Below are 18314 nucleotides of genomic sequence, written 5' to 3' on the forward strand. Positions count from 1 at the left end.
GCAAGACTGTTGAAAAGCAGGTTTGTTTTAAATGTATTTTTTACAAGGATATTTAATGAATCCAGTGGGTCAAGATCACATAGTACTACTACAGCATGAGGAATGAAACACAGTATCTGTATGTTTCTCAGGATCAAAAAGTGACCTGAACAGCTTAATTGCTGAACAGTGCATTTCAGCTTTGTAACTAAATTTATAGGAATAGTAGGAGAGAGAAGATGAAAGGAAGTAATGCAGCAATAGTTTAACCCACAGTGAAACAGTTATCACTTCCCTATGTAGGACTGGCTTGTCCTTGATAGGAAAGCCAATTGCTTGTAAACTGGACAAGCATTGGAGATTATTGCCCAGAACAGACCTGAGGACATAAAGAAAGATGAAGGGAAGGTGATGGTGCAATACTTGTACTCATCATGGGAAACTGGAAATAGTGGAGAGAAGAAATTGAAGACACCGAAATGGAGATTCTCTCTGGAGAGACAGAAAATTAATGAAACTAATAGTTAAGTAATACAGGATTCTGCTATCAGTAGGGAGGATATGAGTCCAAGAGTTCTGGTGATTTTAATAGACTGAAAGCCCAAGTGACTAAGAACCATGATAAAAGCTGAGTCTGAATCAGGGATGTTAGTGATTGAAAGTGATAAAAGACATCCTGCTAACCCTGCTCTGGAGGACAAAAACCTTTGGGGAGCTCAGTCCCCAGGGTCTGCAGTCTTGTTCTGCAGGGGGGTCATGTTCTGCAGGGATGCCTTTTCAACGTTGTAAGGGGTCAAAAAGCAAAGGAAGTGGTGGGTCGTGTGTTTCCTAAGTTTATTCAACATAAGATCATTTCAAATGTATTTGTTTCTGTTGTCTTCTTTCACCATGTTTGATTTTTCCCTTTTTATTCTTCCTTGATGCAATTAAAAAAATATTCCCTTAGTTAAGGACTGTAAAAATAAAAGTCTTAGTAAAAGACAGGGCAGGGTGAGGAGGGCATCTTCCTTTCTTAAGAACAACTACAAACCACCCCCAAAAGCCATCTGTGGGTGGAAATAGCTCTGTCATGTGAACAGACACTTCTGAGGAGCTGCTGTCCTCCACTGCCTTCACAGCCCTGCAGAGCTGCACACAGCAGCTCACAGGCTCCATGCTCACTTCCAGCCCTAACATCTCCCCTTTGTCACTCCCAACCAGCTTGGGCAGAACTGCACCCACCCTATGTCCAGCTAAACACAGCATTGCTACTGCCATGGGAGAATGGCACCCACAGTACCCAGCTGGTAGGACCAGCACAAGCAGTACCAAAACCCTGCGAATTGGAGGGTCTGTGAGCCCAGATGGTGGGGTGGAGCAGCAAGCTAAAGAGCCAGGACAGCTGCTGGCAGTGTCCTTTGGCCCATTCCTGGCCAAACAGCCTGTCTCCAGTTTCTTGAAAATGCATCACTTGTAAAACACACTCCTGCCCTCATGTACCCGTCTCTCAATGAGGCTGAATTCAATGTCAGTGTCATGGGTTCTCATCTTGTGAAAGGCTCCAGACCAGCAGTTTTTTTCCCAGTAGTGGTGCCAGTTCCCTTCACTGTCTGATCCGAAGCCAAACATGGAGACCTCTGTGCATGCCAGCAAGAGTCAAAGCTGTGTGGATACTGGGGCATCCTACAAGCATGTGGACAAGCAGTGCAAGGAGAGGTACAGTGGCAGCCTCTGGTACCACTGTCTGTGCTCACCGGATACCAGGTGTGCGAGGGGTGTCACCCATGATGCTCTGTCCAGTTGTCATGGATGTACTTGAGGAAAGCTGGGTTTAGGATCAACACGTGGTGGGGAGTGGAGTGATATGGTGTTCTTCATGCTGGAACAGGACAGCCAGCCCAACACAGTGCAGCCGTTGGCTCACTGCCCAACAGAGTTCTGCCTGCCCCTGAGGAGCTGGAGTGCATGGAGCCATTACCTTGTTCCTTTGATGAACTGTTTAACTCTCGCATGTGCTGCAAAAGCAGAGGCGAGCAGTGATCATGTAGTACACCTGCTGCTGAGGGGGCCCATTTCTTTGCAGAGGGTATCTGTTGTACCCCAGCACCCAGCCCAGTGGCATCTCCCACCCCTTGAGTTGGCCAAGCAGCATCTCCTGACCTGGCTGTAGGAAGGGACGCATCAAGCCCATGGCCCCACTATGGCCACAGCAGCCATCCCACTCATAGGAGTATGGTACTTCAGGTTGCCTGGGCCCTGTGGGGACAGGCCAATGCCCAACTACCTAAGTGCATGGCAGAGGGATGCCCCCAGTACCCTTTGTGCCATCAGGAATCGTGCCAGGTCTCCAGTGAGACACTAGAATCCCCAGACCACACTGCACCATCTGCAGGGTTTCTAGCACAAGAGACACCATCCCCCAGTGGTGACATACCGCATGAGTTCTCCAGTGGAGAAGACACTGGTCACCCACTGCAGGTCCAGAGGTTTGAAGGGGATAAGGATAAGGTGAACATCAGGCCTTGGGTTCACTGCACTCTTCTGGATACATGAATGTCACTGTAGAGATGGACAAGACACTTCTTTTCTTCATGCACAATAGCCCAATAGCCCAATCTTTATTGTTCACAGTTCATATTTACCTTATTTCAGTTCGAAAGGCATCAGGTTTAATTCTAATTGATAACGTACTGCAAATCATTACTTAGTAGGTGCTCGTGTATGTGTCCATCAGAAACTTTCTTCTCTAATGATGTTTACATTCTTGTTTCATGGCTACAGAATTATTCTGGTGGTTAGAGCCTCTATTTTCACAAATGCAATTCCTTTTTCACAATAACTTGCTAGGCTAGCTTTTAGCTGCACCCAGCTGATGCAGCAAGCCTAATCTATGATTTTACAAGGGTAACAAGGCTCTTATTCTATAAGGCTTTACCTACATGCAACACATGAAGAGATGGGTTGTTCTCATGGCAGCAACCAACTCAAAGCCAGTGATCTTTGATCTGTTCATCGTAAAGGACAGGATGGCCTGTCCCAAAACAAAGGAGCATTTTCCCAGGGTCTTGGTCCCACCAGGCAGGGACAGCAGGTCACCCTAGCCAGCAGCAAAGAGTGGATATGGGTGACACAAGGCCTGTGTGTCCCAGGATTAAGGGCTCCAGAGAGCAGGGTCAGCCAGCCACTTCCTTCACAGGGTTTGTGTTGGCAGATTTCAACAGCATGGACAGGGGCTGGGGCATGCTAGCATTCTCATAATACAGGGAGAGACCAAGTCCCTTTAGATCACCTACGTCAGCACCCAGTCATAAGCATCAGTTAGCAGCCCATGAATGGACTCTTTCAGCTGCCCGGAGTTCCCCACCACTGCACAAGTCCCGAAGTGAGATGGGTCCCACACATCAGCTGTCAGGGCCCAGAGGACATTGAAGAGCTGCTGAATTATGGCCTGGAGCTGGATACCATTCAGAGGACCCTGCAAGGTCTAGGGGAACAAGCACAGTGACAGGCAGCATTAGCACCTCCACCAGCAGCCCAAAGGGAGACAGAGCCCAATTTCTCCTAGCAGAGACCTGGGAAAGGACAGAAAAAACAGATGGGATATTAGGAAAAGGGTGCAAACAGGCCAGAGGGCAGGATATGAAGGGGAGGAAGGACTGAGCTGGGATCTCTGCACCCCTCTGGCCCCATCATATCTGTTCTTGACCTTGCCTCACTACCAGCCACCACTGAACTACATCTGAGGAGAGCTCGTGATGTGCACCTGTCAGCAGAGACCTTATGGCTGCCTTGTAGCAGGTGTTGAACCATGCAGAGCTGTTGGTAGGGGCAGTGCAGTGGCCAGTAGGAGTGTGGAGGAGGGAGGGAACCCAAAAGACAGAACCAATGCCATCTGTGAGGGCTCAGAAACAATGCCATAGGATGAGCAGCACAGGGCCAGCACCACTTTTGTGTACAGGTGGCACATGGCATGTAACAGCATGCCATGTGGCACCTGCAGTGATACGTCACAAACACCAGTGGCAGTGGCACCACAGGATGCCTTCTCATCCACCCTCTCTGCCCAGCTTCCTTGGACACCCCTTGGATGGTCACCCACCCTGAGGGACCTGAAATAGCCCCATATTAATTTCCTTTTCTAACTGTTCAATGACATTATTGCTGTTTTCTGCTGTTGCCACTGCCACCATTTACTTCAGACCAGACAGGGCTGGCTGGCAGCATGTGCTGTACAAGAAACTTCTCTCTGACTGCAACACATTTAGGGTCTATAAACTGACCTGTGAACTAGCATCATCACCCTGGCCATGAGTCAAACACCAGCTTCCCCATCCTAAATGTTGTACATTCACCTACCAATTGCACAAGGCTAGTAGTGAGCCCTCTTCCCCATGCATGAAGAGAAGGTAGGGCAGAGGAGCCCCACAACCTCTCTGCCCTGCTGAGCCCATGCAGGCCCCATACAGCTCCCACCCTAGCAGTCCTGGGGTTCTGCAATTTCAAGGGCATTAAATCATTGCCAGGGAGAACATCTGTTCTCTATCAAAAAGTTCTCATGTAGCCTACGGTCATAGGGAAAAGGTTTTTCCATTCCTCAGGGAATTCATGAAGTGCTCAGTGACACAGGACTTGGCTTCTGTGGCCCAAGGCAAGAGCGAAGAGCAGAGCTTCATGGGCAGCCTTCATCCCAGGGTCAGAAGAGAGCACAGCTGGTTTGTGGAGGTATCCCCTCTCTACTAGAAAATCCCTCATGTTCTCACATCCTGTGCCTCCCTCAGTTGCTACGTGTCAGCACTAGCTCCATTTTGCCATAGAAACTATTTTCTGTAGCTCCTGGAGAACAGAGCCCTAATGGACATCGCTGCTAACCATGGTGGTTGACTCAGATCTGTACTCAGATCTCACCCCCAGAACATGTCCCAGACAGCAAAACTGCTGTCCCAAGGGTCCAGTCAACCAACAGAGATGGGACACAGAACAGAATGGGAGAATCTGTAGATGTGACAGCATGGTCAGAGAGTGAGAAAACTAGGTATGTTTTCCCAGAATTGGCTTGTGAGACTTCAGGCAGTTGAAGATAAACAAGGATAACTTGTTATTGTAAAGAACCTGCAGGTGTTGTTTTCCTACTCTCTGTTTTCCTGTTTTTCTCAAAGATTGTTTATAAGAAAGGCATTTTGTTTATTAGCCAATCAGGTGAAGTGTATTGATAATTGACCAGTCTGGTCTGTCTGTATTGGAACAATGTATAAAAAGAGATTTTGAAGTAAAGTGAGATGCTGTGCAAACCAGCATTCTGGTGAGTCTGTGTCATTTCTTACATAACAGCAACAAGAATCTTCATGATCCTAGGTGGCTGAAACAGGGGATGCCTGCTGTTCCTTCTAATAGCCTGTGTCTTTCTAAAAGCCCAGGAATCATCACCCCATATTAAAGGGGGAAGCACAAACAAGCCATCACCAGTGCAACTGGAAACCCAGATGTGGGTTCTCCCAAGCAGGAAGCTGCCATGAAATGCCAGCTCTTCTCCCCACAGGGTGGCTACCAGAGCCCCCGCACTTTCCCTGCTGACAGTTACAAGTTCCTATGACTTAATCTTTTGTACTCTTGCAAGCACCCACTCCACGCATAAACGGGCAAAGGTGATGCTCCTGGGCTCAGTAGCCTCTCCAGTGCTTTTTGCAAGTTCAGCAACTGTGAAGGGAAGAGGAAATGTTGCACCATTCTGTGGGGGAGAACTGTGGGTGGTACAGTGAGGTCAGAGCTGCTGTCCCTTCTTCGTCAGTACCTGCCACTCTGGCATTCTGGCACAGCCTCTCTATTCAGCCCAGAAGCTGAATGCCCCAGTCAGGTTCCCAAGGCCAAAACAGGAATTTAAAGATTAAGAAGTTCCTCTGAGTGGGAGAATCTGCCTGGAGTGGAGCTACCCTCCTGCCCCTGTGTGTCCTGCTGGGATGACTCACTGACAGCAGCAATGCAGAGTTCTCAACAGCCTTGTACATCCAGCACCTCACCAGGACTCTTGCACACCTGGATATAATTTTGGCTCAGAGGGGACAGAGCACTGTGAAAAGTGCTCAGCAATTAGAAAAACACAGCCAGTGAAAAAGCAGTGCAAGCTGAACAGTGGTTATTTTATCCAAGGGGAGGTCAACACTTTGCTTTGCAAGAAAGTTTGGTGCAAAGAATGATCTAGAAACTCAAACTAGAACAGCACTGGAAAACACAAAGGGTCTGTATTTACTGGTTACGGGCTCAAAGGGCCTCTCCTCTACTACTGGGGAGCCAGGCAGGGCCTGTACCCTGAGTTGTCATGAAGCACATTTTCTGGATCACACAGAGAATGAAACATGGGTGGGAGGAATTAGACACACCACAGCCTCTGTGGTGCTGGCTCCACTTGTTTGCTTTCCCAAGCTCCAGTGTGCTCAATCCTTACCACACTTATAAAGACCGTGAGCCCTGCACAGCACCAGTTGATTCTGAAGGAATCAAAGAAGGAGAGAACTCCTTCATCAGACACCAACCAAAACTAGTTCCACTGACCTGATCCCAAAGCCCCTGGCAACAGTGTGAAGAACAAAAATGAGAGACTGGGAGGTTTCGTGTGCAGAGGGAGTGCTGAGGTAGCAGGTCATCTCTGGGGAGTTTGAGAGAGGGATCTAGAAGATGCCTCCTTCTGCTAGAACATCCTTACAGAAGCAGCTGATTCTTGCGCCAGGCCCCAGGCATGTGCAGGGTGCATCATGTGGGGTCTCAGCTTCCCAGGGCAGGTCTGCACAGGGAGCCAGCAGTGCTGCTCACCGTGATCTCAAGATCAAGCAAAATGTCCCTAAGGAAAGGGCTCTGCCTTTGCAGTGTCTCAGGAAGAAAGGTGTCTCCTGCAGCCCAGAGAAGCAGGTCCAGTGTAGTGTAGACACTGCACTCTTCTCCATGTCCAAAATTTCACTCAATGACCTGCTAAAAACCTGGAATCATAAACAATGCAAATTAGCATTCCCAGCATTTAGCAGGGAGATGTCAATGCCAAGGAATCACAGCACTGTTGAAAAGAGAAACTGCTAGGGCCAACACCAATTCAGGTCAAAACCAAAGGGAATAAATACTGGCAGATATGGGAGCTGAGCTGATCCTGGCCTCTGGCCACCTACCAAAATACTCCTCCGAGGAAGAAGGGGTGATACATTCCAAACATGGCCAGAACATGGATCTCAGTCCTAGAGGGACTGGTTTGGGTCAGACTGTGCAGATGATGTCCACGACTTTCAGGCACAACAACAATCAGGCTGATCATCTAACACCTTTCATCACATGTGGACAACAGCAACATCCACTGTCAGGCAACACGGTGCAATCTGGTCCTCCACCATGATATCATGTGAGCAACAAACACACCATCAGTCTGGGAGCTGGAAAGGGAAGGGGCTGTGGACAGGGTGGAGAGCTGCAGCAGGGGAAGAGGACATGGCCAGGAAGCAGAAGGACATAGCATGGAGGTTTGGATGAGAAGCGTGTTACCAGGAGGTGGGAAATATGCAGCTCCAAGGTGCTCCAAGGGCTGCCAGTATTAGGGTGCAGCTGCTGTGCATCATGTGGTTGGCACCCTTTATTTCTGCCATGCTTCCCAAACTGCTGAGATCTGCTGGGATGAGACTGGTTGCTCAATGCACCCAGAGGCTCCAGCTGCCCAGATATCCATCCTGGAGACCCTTGGGCTGCTCGTGGCAGCATTGACACATTTGTCAAAGATCTGTGCTGTGGAAGACCCTGCCTCAACCCTCGGTCTGCCACCCTGCCTGGGTGTGTGAGAGCTGTCCTCTCCTTAACCCATGGTGTGGGACCAGTACTAGGCACAGCCTTCCCATACAAACATCTCCTCCCTTCTTCTTGTCCTCAGCCAACAGGTTCCTGTCACCTGGTGTTATGGGTTCGGAAGGATGCCCATACACAAAAAATTCAAGACACAGTCAGAATAGAAAAGCAAGTCAATTTTATTTGTTGCATTAGCAATAAATACATACTGACCCCTGGATGTTGGAGAAGACCCCAGGCAGGAGAAGGAGATAGAGCATGGCTCCTGAGTGGGAGAGGCATGAGGGCAGCACACCTTCAGGGTGTCCCCTGGACCAACATGGTGTGCATCATGTCATCCCATCTCTCCACTCCACAACCACACCCCATATCTCCTCCTCAGGAGTGGCCAGTTTCAACATCATCTCATATGGAGTCAATGCATGAAATGAGATCACAACAGCCCATGATCACACTTCCATGCCAACAACAGTTTTATTGTACTGTTTCCCTTTCACAGGATAAATCCCACCAGGTGACCAATACATGGTTGCATTTCTTCTACATTATTTTGTCAATGTGCATCACTGCAGACCAAATATGTCAGGCCTTAGACCCATCTGCAGTCTCTGACACCCCTGGCCACCATAACCTGTCACATGCCTTTAGGCTGCATCCCTGTAGCCCTCCACCCCTGCTCTTCTTCTCCAGGCTGTTGTCAGTAGCCTTGCAGTGATCCACGTGGCTGATGAAGGCAGAGGTGGTGGGTGACCTGAAGTCTTCCTGCATCCACTGCTCACTGAGATCAGGGCTGCCATGGGGCTGACCAGGAAGGTGAACTGCTGGCATGAATCATGGTCCCATTTGGGCTTGGAGGGGCCTGGGGCAGAGGCCTGGGGTCACTCTGCTGCCAGCAGCAAAGGCAGAACTGAACCTCTTGGCTCACAAACTCACACCCTGAACAGATACCACCCCACCCTCCATTCACTTTGTACACACAGAGATACACCTGCAGATCCCAGGCACACAGCAGCAATTATAAACTGAAGTCTTTTGAGGAAGCCAGCGTGTCTTGGCTTTATGCCCAGAAATGTTTGCTGTAACTTTAAGGTGGGTCAGGGGTCGGAGTGTGGGAGCCTCCGGAGCCGTGGGCTTTGTTCAAAGCGTCAGTCCGGGGTGTGCTGTGTGCCATGCAGAGCGGAGGTTACTTTGTTGTTTAACTAGCTTGGGTTTTTTGTTGGCTTAAGCAACAAGTTTCTTTTTTTCCCCTTTCCCTGGCCTGGAGAGACTGTGGCAGGAATCATTCAGTGGCTTTTGGGTATTGTGAAAAACACCAGTCACTTGTTTTTAAAATTTTAAAGGTTGAATAGTAATAGAATAGTTATAAAAATAGTAATACAATTAGAGTAACAATAATTTAGACAACTTGAATTAAGACAGTATGAGACAACAGAAACAAAGAGTTACAGATGTCTGGGTACCTTTTTCTGGGCAGCATAAGCCCGAAAAAGGACCCCCGTTAACAAAGGATTAACCCTTAAAAACAACAACCTGTTGCATATTCATACACTTCATACATGATGCATAAATTCCATTCAAACACAAGATTCGGCCTGGTCATCATCAATTTCTTCCTTTGAATCCTAACAGTGCCTTCGAGGTGGGAAGAAGTTCATTTCTTCTGGTAAGAGGGCAATAAATTCTTTTTCTCTGAAAGATTTAGATGTCCTGTGGCTACTATCTCACTGCAAGTCCTTTCTTTAAAAAAAGTATCCTACATAGCATAGTTTCTATTTTAACATTTTTTATAACCTTAAACTATATTTAACACACTACTTAAGAGAATTAATACAGCATTACTTTCTAACACAACACATATAATACTCATTTTAATATTTACGGAAAGCCAATCATAAAATACACATTTTTCACAAGTATTTTTTCCTGAACTGTTCTGCTTCATTTTGGTCAAGATCCGACAATCAGCCAGGAGCTGAGGGAGCTGCGGGAACCACTCTGCCAGCCCAGACCTTGGGGAAAGTGAAGCCAACAAGAGGAAGGGCACCAAAATCCACCAGCTTCATCTGCTATGAGAAGGAGACCAACACCAGCGTTTGAACAGGTGGTATGTGGGAAATGTGGTTGATCTTGGCTGAAAGAGCCAAGAGGCCTCGCTGGAGGTGCGCACTGGATGTGCCAGAGTGCACTGAGTTTGTTTGAATGGAGCAGTCCCTGCTGGGACCCACTGGGTGCTGCCGGGGAGGACCAGGCACTATGTATGAAGGCAACATCCCACTAAATAGGCCCTGCAAAAAACAGGGGGCAATGCAGCACTGTCACAGCCCAGGGCTTTGCTGTAGCCCCAAGCAGGTGTTGCAGCCTATTTCACCCCCACCTTGCAGCCCAAAGGTCCCTTGGAGGGAGAGAGGCCTCTCTCTTTGGCATTCTGGGGTCCTTACCCCATGGCTGAACTCTAGACTCACTGGGGGAACTTCATGTCTGCCCCACACTGGCTTCGGAGTTCATGTCCAGCCAGAGTCCTCACCTGCTTCACACCTACCTGCCTGGCTCTGCCTAGACAGTTTTGTCCCCAAAACATACTCTATTCCTGCCCCATTCAAAAGGCCATGAGGCAGGCACCTTTGCTATAAAATTGCATAGTTAGATAAATTCTTTGGAAAAGCCGTGGTACCATTAAGCATCACCTGCGCTACTCAGAAGGAATCTGTCCTCTCAAAACCCTGGCTGAAACACCTCCACTGGGATTCAGATCATGTCAGGGCTTTTCTGTGCAGATGACAGGAAACCTGGTGCACCACAAACCATACCAAGAACAATTTATTAATTTATTTTCTCATGTAGTTTTTGTCAGCCCAACACCAAACACAGAAGCACACTCATGACCCCATATTGTCCCAGTGTAGTCCTTGCTGCTGTACTATTCAGGAAGGAGGGAAAAGGGGCAGTAGTGAGGACTGCTGAACCAGGATCAGCCTGTAGCACACAAAGAAACAGGTTGTCCCCCAGCGCCAGAAAGCAGCTAAAAAACACAAGCATCAGAGAGAGTAGCTAAAGAAGTTTTTCTTCACAAGGAAAACAAAGCTCACTTCTGCAGGTCTCTGTCTCTCTAGGCTGTCTCTGCACCCACAGGTTTTCATTAAACTTTCTGATCTTATCTTGATTCCTGCCACAACCACCCATCTTTGAATAGTCCTCTGCTGAAGAGCATTTATCCATTAATAATCTTCTCGCTGATGTATCCAGGCATGGTGTAGACCAAAAGAACCAGGAAGATTGTCAGAACAGTGATAACAAACAGCACAATTATGTATCTCTTGTACCGCTTCCAGATAAAAAACACAAAGGTCTTCATGGGATTCACAAACCAGCTGAAAGTTGTTTTGGGCCGACTAGAACAGAAAGAGAAGAATATATAAGCACACGCTCAATCCACAGAACATCACATTGGCCCTTCTGCTTTGATGTCTTGCTACCCTCATAAATCACCAGCTCTTCCTGCTGCTTCCAGGTTGGATCAGCCCAGGGGCTACGGTAAACACACTGCCTGTGGAAACACTAGAGACAACAGGATGGGACTCTTTGGAACAGCACCCCAGTGTCCCCAGAGCTGTCCTTCACCTTCGTACACAAGGGATCCCTTCACACAGACAGACCTGACCACTGTACAAGCAATGTTATGGCACAGCTGCCTTGAGTATCTTCCTTAGATCCATCCTGGGCCAGGTGCTGCAGCCTCAAGTCCTGCGGACTCACTTGAGTTCTGGGAAACCCTGGCAGTCCTGGTCCTGCAGACCCCAATGCCCAGGACCTCAGAGATTGCTCTTGGCTTCCAGACAAGAGAATACTCTTGGTTTCCATACAAACAGCTGCTGAAAACACAGCACTGTCTGTTCAACCTAAAGGTGATAATACATATACTCACTTGGGCTTTTCCAGGGGTTCAGGCCCTTTTCGGCCCAAGCCAACAGGACTTTTGTCAGCCTCCTCCACAGTCAGCAGTTGGAACTCCGCTTCCACCTTACCCTGGAGGGACAATATGTCTGAGCCACAGCTGAATGTGTTGCTTCACAAACCAGCCCACTGACCATGCATCTTGCCACAAGTGGGTATTGTTCTCCCAGTTCCACTTACAGATGGCTCAGGGCTTTTTTCTCCATTGGCTAGAGTCTTACTTCACAGCCAGTGGAAACTGTGGCCTGGTAAGAAACTGTTTTGCAGTTTCCTGGTAAGGAATTGTATTTTAATGAACTCCCCAACAACCTTTGTCTACCGTCCCACAGTGGCACTGAGCAAAATTGACCCTTGGAGACACACAGTGGTCCAGTAGCAGGGGTATGAGGAACAAGTCTGTCCCTGGTGAGTTGGCACCTGCCTGTCTTGGGCAGGCAGAGACCCCAGGACAGGCTTCTGCTGCTGTCCTGACTGGCTGATGGGGAGCCATATGCCTCTTGCTTTGGAGTAGGAGTGAGCAAGGAGAACATGGTCTGAGGTGTTTTAGTGGGAACACTAAATTCCTAAACAAAGACGGCTCCCCTCATGGAGCTGAGCTCTATGGAAAGCTCAGAGGAATACACTAAGTCAGACACCCCTGCATGCCACAGCACCTGGTTCTTCAGGGTAGACGAAGTGCTAGATTGGCAGTAAATGGAAGTCTTCAAGATCCTGCAGAAGCTAGGTCACTGCTGCCCTTGTAGGTTGTGTGCATGTAGGACAGGCTGCCAAATTAAGGCAGAGGAAAAACGCTGGCTCTGCTCACAATGCCAGCTTCCCACCTTACCGTCAGGAAATACTTGTTCCCACTGGGGTCTGTGAATTCCATGTCCTCTGGTCTGACTGAGCTGCTCCACTTCATTTTCTTCTTCTTCCTCTTGTACTCCCTTTCCTCTCTCTCATCATCTTCTTGATCTCTGAGTTTGATGAAGGGCCACCAGCCCCTCATGCGTTTATTTCGGAAGATGGAGAATCGAGGTGTTGCATTCTCCTTGGCCATTTTGATGGTACAATGCTCAGAGCTCTTGGCTGCCCACACCATGTCATGCAGCTTCAGCTCAATGGAGCCTGCAAGCACAGGGAAGAGGAGACCACATGGTAAAACTCTGAAGTCAGCCCCACACGACATTTGGCTGTCTCTGCCATGCTCCCAACTGCCATGAGTAGGTCCCAGCTGCTGCAATGATCTAGCAGCACCCTGGATATTTACAGATGGAGAACCTGAAATTCTGCATAAGAAATTACTAGCTTAGGAGTTAGAGACTAAGAGGCAGAAGCTCCAGGTCTCATCTCGTTTTTGATAAGGGCTGTTTGCTGAGTTCACATGGTGAGTTATTTTCACCCCTCTATCATGTCCCACCCTACTCTCCTCACAAGTCCAAGCTGATCTTTCTCTCTAATTCCCAGAAATGTTAATTAAACTTTATTTAAAATTATAAGTGCTTTAAAGGTTTCAAGTTTATCATAGATCTGCAACAGCCTCAGTTCATCTCCCTGTTTGTCCTTGTGCCTCTGTTCTGCCCAGAATGGGCTCCTGTCCCACTTTGGCACTGAGCCCTTGCAACAAAACAATCTTCCTACATCCTGGTCTGTACTGGTAAAAGTAGACAAGGGATGTGAGTGTTCTCTGCTCATTTCCAAGTGAGACTACATCTGGATACTGTGCCAAGTTTTGGACACCCAATACAAGAAAGGTGTCAACTAAATATTTTATATTGAGATAGGCTGAGATAGTCAAGTCTGTAGTAGGTGCCACAGCAAGAGGGGTGAGAGGCACACATATGTTCAGTCCAGAGAAGAGAGGTCAAGAGGGTGATCTTACTGCATCCCTCACAGCCTAAAGGAAGCTACAGAGTAGATGGAGCTAGACTCTTCTCAAAAATGGATAAGGAAAGCACTTCAGGCAACAGACACAAAATGCTGCAAGTAATACCTGAGAATTGTGAGAAAGGTGCAGCCAGGAAAAGGGTTCCGGAAGCATGCTAGGAATCCATCCTTGGAGATAATCAAAACCCACCCAGAAAATATCCTAAGCAACCTGACCTATAGTGCATCCAGTCCTTCCTGGGGCAGGAGATTGCAATACACCCTGCAGAAGCCACTTACTATCTAGAAGTTCCTGAGATTATGCATGCCAGAAATAATTGGCATTGTTAATGCTTTCTTCAGTGCCTCAATTCTTCATGGTCGAACCACTGGAATTGCCTCAAGCAGTAAAGCCTCTTAAATACACTATAAAAGGTTGAAGTATAAGGTGAGTTCAAACATGCCCAAGGAGATAGTAGGGAAAAGGGGTTGCTTTTTAGTAGAGAGGTTAACATTTGAAGAATGGAGGAACAACTGAACTATAAGCTATAAGCTTGGGGATGACAGCAAAAGTGGGAGAGAATCAGCAGTACTTGTGCTAGCATAATGTGTGGGGAAATCACCACTAGCTCTCTTTTGGCATTGGGCCTTGCTGCATGCCCAGCTCAGCAGGTTTTATTTCCGGGAAGTTTCAGAGCATCCAGGGAGGCCCCAGGTATGGGATGCTGCAACTCAAGTGACAATAGTCTCACAAAAGTTGTCTAGTCTCACACAGGTTGTCCCTGTTCCCACAACATAAGGTCCTGGGAAAAGTGTTCTTAAGCCCAGACTTTGGGATCTGCATATCTAAGAGCACAGAAAACAAGCAAGTTTATTGGAAAGGTTGTGAGGAAGCAGAACCTGGAAGTTCTGTAGTGTGACAGGCCCTGAAAAAATACACCAAGGCCCTGGGACAAGCATGCAAGTACTACATGTCTGTGTAGGGGAGGTACCTTTCTCCAGGCTTTGTCTGTATCTCAGGTGTGAAAAACCAGCCTAGATGACTGCTGAGCTGAAGAGTTTGATCTGATGGTCCTAGTGTCCCTTCTCAGAGAGCTGAGCCCCAGGGAAATGCTCTAGTAAGGTAAGGGACAGGTCACCCCACTTCCAGCAGGTAGCACCATACCTAGAAAGTCATTAGCTGAAATCCTGTCATAATCCCAGACCTGGAGGACCAGAACAGCTGGTTCCTGAAACTCTGATTCCTCCATGGAGAAGACAGAGTCCTTTTTCTTGTAGGTGATCTCCTTCTCAGTTGGGAGATAACTGAAGCGGAAGATGAACCTCCAGTTGAAATTGCCTTCCCCAGTCAAGGAGTTAAAGTGAACATCTGTCTCCTGCTTGTCATGGTCAAGACCTTTTATCCAGCTGCAGGAGAAACTCAGTTATTCTCTACCCTTGTCAGCCAGCCTGAGAGGATAGAAGCACTGAACCCCATAGGGTAGCAGGAAAGGGTCAAACCAGAGTAACTCCTAGACAACATCTCTGGGGTTAGAGCAGCCATGCAGAGAACTGGAGTAGGCACCTCACACCAGAGGTTCAGAGAAGGCAAGCAAGCATGTGGACCAGGGCAGGGAGCAGGGCAGCCAGGCTCTGGCCTCCCACTCATTCCCACCAGACCTTTTCACGTAGATGTCGCTAGAAGGCTCTCCTGTTACTGGGTTGACATCATCAAGGATCACATTGTCCGTGTTCCAGATAATCACACGGAGCTCATAGCTGTGGGAAGGACACAGAGGTGAGACACATGCCCTTGTCCCTGGTGCATGGGTGGGCAGATCAAGCCCTGAGCACAATGCCAGAGCAGCAGGACTTGAAAATTCCCAGCAGTGTGGTTCCCCCTGCTCCTCCCCCCAAGCACAGCCCAGCAGTCTCACTGCCAGGCATAAAACCCTTTCTGGACACTACAACCCTACAAGGCAAACACCCACAGTCAGTACAGGTAGCTTTTGCAAACCAAATCCCTGTTGCATGGGAAATGCACCCTCCTCTACTAAGCCATAGGAGCACAGAAAAGCTTAGGCAGGAAGGGATCTCTGCAGTCCCTGCTCCAAGCTCTTGCTCTAGCTTCATAGTAGGTCGATTGTGCAGGGCCTAGTCTGCATCAGTTTTTAATATCACCAAGGATGGACATCCCAGCACATCTGAGTCAATCTGTTCCTATTGCAGGGTAGCTTCACTCTCACTGGGAAAATATTTTCCCTATAGTCAGTTAGAGTTTCCCTTGCTGAAATTCATGTTCATTATCTCTTGTCCTTTCAGGAGCACATCTGAGAATAATCTGGACCCTCCATCTACAAAAGTACCATCAGATCCTTGAAAACAGCAGATTTCCTCCTTCAACTGCATTTCTCCAGACTCCCAAGGGCATCTGTCTCCACTAGCCAGAATAGAGTTTGATGAGTAGCTCTGTCCTCGGTTTCTATTACCTCTATGTCCAGCCACAGAGACCTGCCCCTTCCACAAAATTTTGTGTGACTGAAGCTCTTATGGCCCAACATGATACACTCAAGAGAACATCCTGTGGTCAGAGCTGGAGGAAAGAGGGCTGCATGCCACACTAGCACTGACCCTCAGCCTCTGCCCTGTGGCACATGCCACCAGCCACAGGCCTACCCCCACAGGTGCTACCTGACAGGCAGTCGTGGTTTGATGTTGACAGGTGGTGGTGCAGGGACATCATTTGGAAACATGTCAATCCACATGTGCAAGGAGCCCTGATGAGAGAGGAGAGCAAAGACACTTCAAGAGACAGACCACTCTCCAACTCTTCAAGGAGCAAGGGCTTGAACCTACAATGAAAGTTCTCATCAGAAAGCCCCTGCGTGGTTCTCTCCATTCCCAGCACTTGGGAGTGACATGAGATTCGATTTTACATAGGGAAAAAATTGAGGCTATGAAAGATTGCTTATTTCTGCTCCCAAGAAAAACCACTTCACCTACACTGAATCCATTTCAAACAGAGGTAAACACGTCCCTCTGGTAATACAATGCTTAAGCAAAATCAACAAAATTAAGAAGTGATAGGTCTGACTTATGCATTTCCAGTGCCAAACAAAGCCAGCATTACTACAGAACTCTGTTTTGTTCAAACCTCCAGTACCCAAGCGAACAGGAGATTTCAGTGCAGGACATTAAATGGTGAGTTCAGATGGCTGCATTGCACAAAACTAACGATGGAGAAACCAAGGATGGAGAACAAGGTTCTTGCAAAACAGCAGTGATAAGGGACAATGCAGAGGAGGCAGGTATAGGCAAGGATACCATCACCCATGGGGGTGCATGGTGGCAAGGCTCAAAAGCAGAGCCACCCACACAGTATTCTCATCAGAGCCAGTGCTAAATGGCCTGTGGAGACAGGAAAGACTCTGGGTCACCAGCACTGTGAACACAACATCAATGGACTGAACTTCCTTGAGGAAAGGGTGTTCAGAAGCATCATGAGAGGTCAGAGGGTAGATGTGAGCAAAGTACAACCATGGCCAATGTCCTCACTTCATAGCTGGGCCAGCCATCCACAGACACAACTCCAGTCACCACCCAGGAAGGGGACAATGTGTAAGAATCACAGGAGACCAGACAGCTGTCCAGAAGGTCCTTCCCCAAAACAATGCTGAGGTTTGGCATGGAAACACATCTCACCTGCACAAGCCCGGGGTTCTCCGGGTTGTACAAAGACCGGATTTCCACATGCTCTGGTACTAGCTTGTGCCCATATCCTGGCATCTCTTCCCAGTGTTGCAGGACATACAAAGCCTTACGTTCAACATCCAGTGACAAGTTCTCATCTGCCACTCCTCTCTTGTTCCTCACAGAAGCCTCTGCAGCAGAACACAGCCAGGGAGAAAATGAAGGCTTCTGGCCAGCAAGAGTCATGTCAGGACATCAGTCACTAGCACAAGCAACAGGAGATGATGGACTGGGCAAACAAGCTCCTCTTCAGGAAAACAAATGGGGAGAAGCAGGAGGGCAAAGATGAAGGGAGTGAGTTCAATATGTTGCAATGATGACAGAAATGACAAGCAGGAAAAAAAAACAAGCCAAGAGAAATGCAATGGAAAAGGCAAAAATGAATTTACTCTGGCCTTGGGAAGAGGATCCAAGGGACATTGAAGAGGACGTGATCCTCTGGGGCAGTTTAAGTCCCCACATCTCTTTGGTAGTGCCAACAGATCCATGAACGAATTTTTGCCAGAGAAGTGCTACTGGACATTACTTGCCAGTCTCAAGACATGCAGTTGTGCTCTCTGTTAATGAACACAATTAGTAATTGACTCCTTTGGCACAGCGAAGCCAAATGGCACTTCAAGACCAAATCTTGCTGGTGGGAGATAAGCCAGAGCCAGTAGGTGAGGGCATAATGACCCACTCACTCCTGGGTTTATGGAGCGCAACTGCCCTTTGGATATCAGCCTGAGACTTAAACCACTTCAAGCAGTGCTCAAGCACAGCAGAGGTTCACAGAGCACCAGCTTCAGCTGTGTTGGAACCAGAGCCAGGAACGCCAGGGAAAGCACCTTGTTTCTCCCTCTCCAGCTATCCAGTGACCTGGAAAAAAGGAGGAATGGCTTCTGGAGGCTCCTTGCCTTCTCCTGAGTAGGATTTCTTTTCCCTTTTTTGCATAAGTCATAGAAACCACCAGAAAACTGAGGAACAGTTTCACTGAAACAAGGAGAAAGTAAAGTTGGCCATACATGTAGGTGGTGTCC

General features: G+C 48.1%; 2 protein-coding genes across 4 annotated transcripts in view; both read right to left on the reverse strand.

The window, feature by feature from the left end:
- Nucleotides 1-180: 180 nt before the first annotated feature.
- On the reverse strand, nt 181-8538 carry LOC103823691 (CMP-N-acetylneuraminate-beta-galactosamide-alpha-2,3-sialyltransferase 2-like). The gene is made up of 6 exons (XM_050982289.1): nt 8442-8538; nt 3678-3859; nt 3251-3442; nt 2897-3055; nt 2359-2508; nt 181-1602 (listed from the first exon to the last, which is right to left on the reverse strand). Exons 1-6 carry the CDS (start codon nt 8536-8538, stop codon nt 1426-1428), a joined length of 957 nt encoding a protein of 318 aa, XP_050838246.1. The 3' UTR covers nt 181-1425.
- The window catches only part of LOC103823675 (fer-1-like protein 4), a 37771-nt gene continuing 27390 nt past the window's right edge, over nt 7934-18314 (reverse strand). For all 3 annotated transcript variants that reach the window (XM_050982234.1, XM_018923866.3, XM_050982235.1), the window contains 7 exons: nt 17248-17426; nt 16237-16322; nt 15226-15324; nt 14732-14973; nt 12548-12828; nt 11693-11793; nt 7934-11159 (listed from right to left, as the gene is read on the reverse strand). In XM_050982234.1, the coding sequence (XP_050838191.1) occupies nt 10979-11159; nt 11693-11793; nt 12548-12828; nt 14732-14973; nt 15226-15324; nt 16237-16322; nt 17248-17426 (1169 nt within the window). In that variant the 3' untranslated portion in view covers nt 7934-10978. The remainder of the gene's footprint in view (nt 11160-11692; nt 11794-12547; nt 12829-14731; nt 14974-15225; nt 15325-16236; nt 16323-17247; nt 17427-18314) is intronic.

This window comes from Serinus canaria, chromosome 20 (assembly GCF_022539315.1).
Source record: "Serinus canaria isolate serCan28SL12 chromosome 20, serCan2020, whole genome shotgun sequence".
Classification (NCBI taxonomy): Eukaryota; Metazoa; Chordata; class Aves; order Passeriformes; family Fringillidae; genus Serinus; species Serinus canaria.